Below are 2500 nucleotides of genomic sequence, written 5' to 3' on the forward strand. Positions count from 1 at the left end.
ATAAAACTGACAGAATAAAATACAAACCATACAAAAAATCATTACAAAATAGTTATAATCATCAAGAAAAATCAAACCTAAAGTAATGAGTAAAGAGAATAATGTGAAGTAAAGGCTTGGTGGTACTGTGGTGTTTTGACATGTGTGTAATAACACCATGTGTGTTCAGGTCAGTAATGTGCTGTGTGTGTTTCAGGGTCACCAACGGCGGTAAAACGACGCTGACGGACGGCCTGATCAAGAGTCTGCCGAACTGCTGTGTGGTTCATCAGGACGACTTCTTCAAGGTCAGTGTGAGCAGAATCAGCTTCACGTTCACGTTCAGCTCCAGGGCCGGGCAACCACAACCTCGTTACCTTACATTTCCACTTCGAATACGCGATTAATTCACGTAATGACATAATTGACAACACCGAAGGGCTTTAAATGACATTATTGTTCTCAGGGTTCGTACAAGGTGCTTAAAGTACTTGAATTAGACTTTTTGAGATTTAAGTCCTGGAAAATCCTTGAAAACAGCCATATTTATGAAGAGGGACTGTTTGACTTATTTAAATACGATGAATATTCAATTTAAAAAAATTGAAATGCACAAATACAATTGTTTCACGCAACTTAAAACACTAAAACACTAGCATTAACATTAACACTGCAGCCTGTGTGGAAAACCCCCCCCATCAGATCTTTTCTGGATAAGTACGCCAACATTATAATATAAAATATTATTTATTGAACAATAACAGCCATTATAAACTTTGTACTTATTTTATTATTAAATACGCTGTAAGTTGTATTTTGGATACCGTATATCTGTAATTTGAGTTTTAAAAAAAGATATTGTTTGATAAGTGCGATCTCTGATGATAGTCCTTGAAGAATAAAACAAAAGTTGCGCTAAAGTCCTGGAATGTAACTTTACAGCGTCTGTACGAACCCTGTTTACTGACGTCTTCCGGCGTTCCTTCTGATGTTCATCATGTTAATCTGCTGCTGTAACTAGTGGTAAAGAGGAACAGTTGATCGGTTCAACATTAGAGACACAAACACACATTTACTGACTGACCTTCGTTATGAAACTGACAGGATTTGACAGCTGAGACTTTCTGTCATATCTAAACTATCGACGTTTATTGCTAAACTTAAGAGCTACAAATTAACTTTAGTGACGTTTTATTCGTTCGTCGACTGAAAGCTCTGTTCTCGAAGCGTACGGCTGCTCGCGGTGACCCAGCCCTGGTCAGCTGACCCGCTAGCGCTGGTGATGTCACATCCACACGAGTGCGTCTGATTGGTGTATGTTTCAGCCCCAAGATGAGATTGAAGTTGATGACGCTGGCTTTAAGCAGTACGATGGTAAGCCAAGGGCTTGTGCGTGTGGTTCTGCATGTTCATTTTAAGCGATGTGTGTGTGGTGCGCTCACACGTGTGTGTGTGTGTGTGTGTGTGTGTGTGTGTGCGCAGTCATCAGCGCTCTGGACATGGACGCCATGATGAGCACCATCACTGCATGGCAGCAGAACCCGGTGAAGTTCGAGAGATCTCACGGCGTCAACAACAGCCTGGACTCCGAGATCCTCCCGCGCTCCCGAGACGACGTTCACATCCTGATCGTGGAGGGGTTCCTGCTCTACACCTACGGGTGAGTCACACACACACTATGGTTAAAGCTGAAGCGACCCCTGACCCTGACGACGCTCTAACCGAACGCCTCTCTCCTCCGCAGACCTTTGATCGATGTGTTCGACCAACGATACTTTATTTCCATTCCATACGAAGAGTGCAAAAAGAGGAGGAGGTGAGTGTGTCACACGTGTGTGTGTGTGTGTGTGTGTGTGTGTGTGTGTGTGTGTGTGTGTTTGAAGAAGAGTCAACACACACCTGATCTCACTGTGTGTGTGTGTGTGTGTGTGTGTGTGTGTGTGTGTGTCAGCTCAAGGAACTATGCCGTGCCGGACCCCCCCGGTCTCTTCGACGGACACGTCTGGCCCATGTACGTCAAACATACTAAGATCATGGAAGACTCCGGAGTGGATGTGGGTGAGTGTCGCTGGCAGTATTCTGCTATGATTGTTTTTATGCGATAAGAAGACATAAAATACACATAATTACGACATACTAAGTCAAAATTATTACATAAAAGTTTATATAACTTGTAATTATGATGGTGAAATTGACAAAGTTGAAATTACAAACTAAGCTGAAGTAAGTAATTATGATAAAAAAAATTAAGTCGAAATTATGACACTGACAAAAATGTTGAATGACATAAAAAGTCATAATTATGAAAAGTTGAAAGTGACAATTTAAATCACAAACTACGCTGAAATAAATGAAACGCCGGAGTCGAGAGTGTGTTTGCACACACACACATATATATATATATATTCACACTGCAGAAATGTTCACGTTTATCACTGATTCTCCGCTCCAGGAAGTGGCGATTGTGTTCTCTTGAACGCGCGTGATGTAAACGCTCAGTGTGTGTGTGTGTGAAACTCCG

The 2500-nt window shown here is 41.9% G+C and overlaps 1 protein-coding gene across 1 annotated transcript in view; it reads left to right on the forward strand.

Annotated features, from left to right (window-relative positions):
- mibp2 (muscle-specific beta 1 integrin binding protein 2) overlaps positions 1 to 2500 on the forward strand; it is a 4333-nt gene that overhangs the window by 760 nt on the left and 1073 nt on the right. The window contains exons 2-6 of the mRNA XM_081372999.1: positions 197 to 287; positions 1305 to 1353; positions 1462 to 1639; positions 1724 to 1795; positions 1931 to 2037. Coding sequence (XP_081229125.1) covers positions 197 to 287; positions 1305 to 1353; positions 1462 to 1639; positions 1724 to 1795; positions 1931 to 2037 — 497 coding nt within the window. The remainder of the gene's footprint in view (positions 1 to 196; positions 288 to 1304; positions 1354 to 1461; positions 1640 to 1723; positions 1796 to 1930; positions 2038 to 2500) is intronic.

Source organism: Scardinius erythrophthalmus (genome assembly GCF_964197995.2).
Source record: "Scardinius erythrophthalmus genome assembly, chromosome: 8".
NCBI classification, from domain to species: domain Eukaryota; kingdom Metazoa; phylum Chordata; class Actinopteri; order Cypriniformes; family Leuciscidae; genus Scardinius; species Scardinius erythrophthalmus.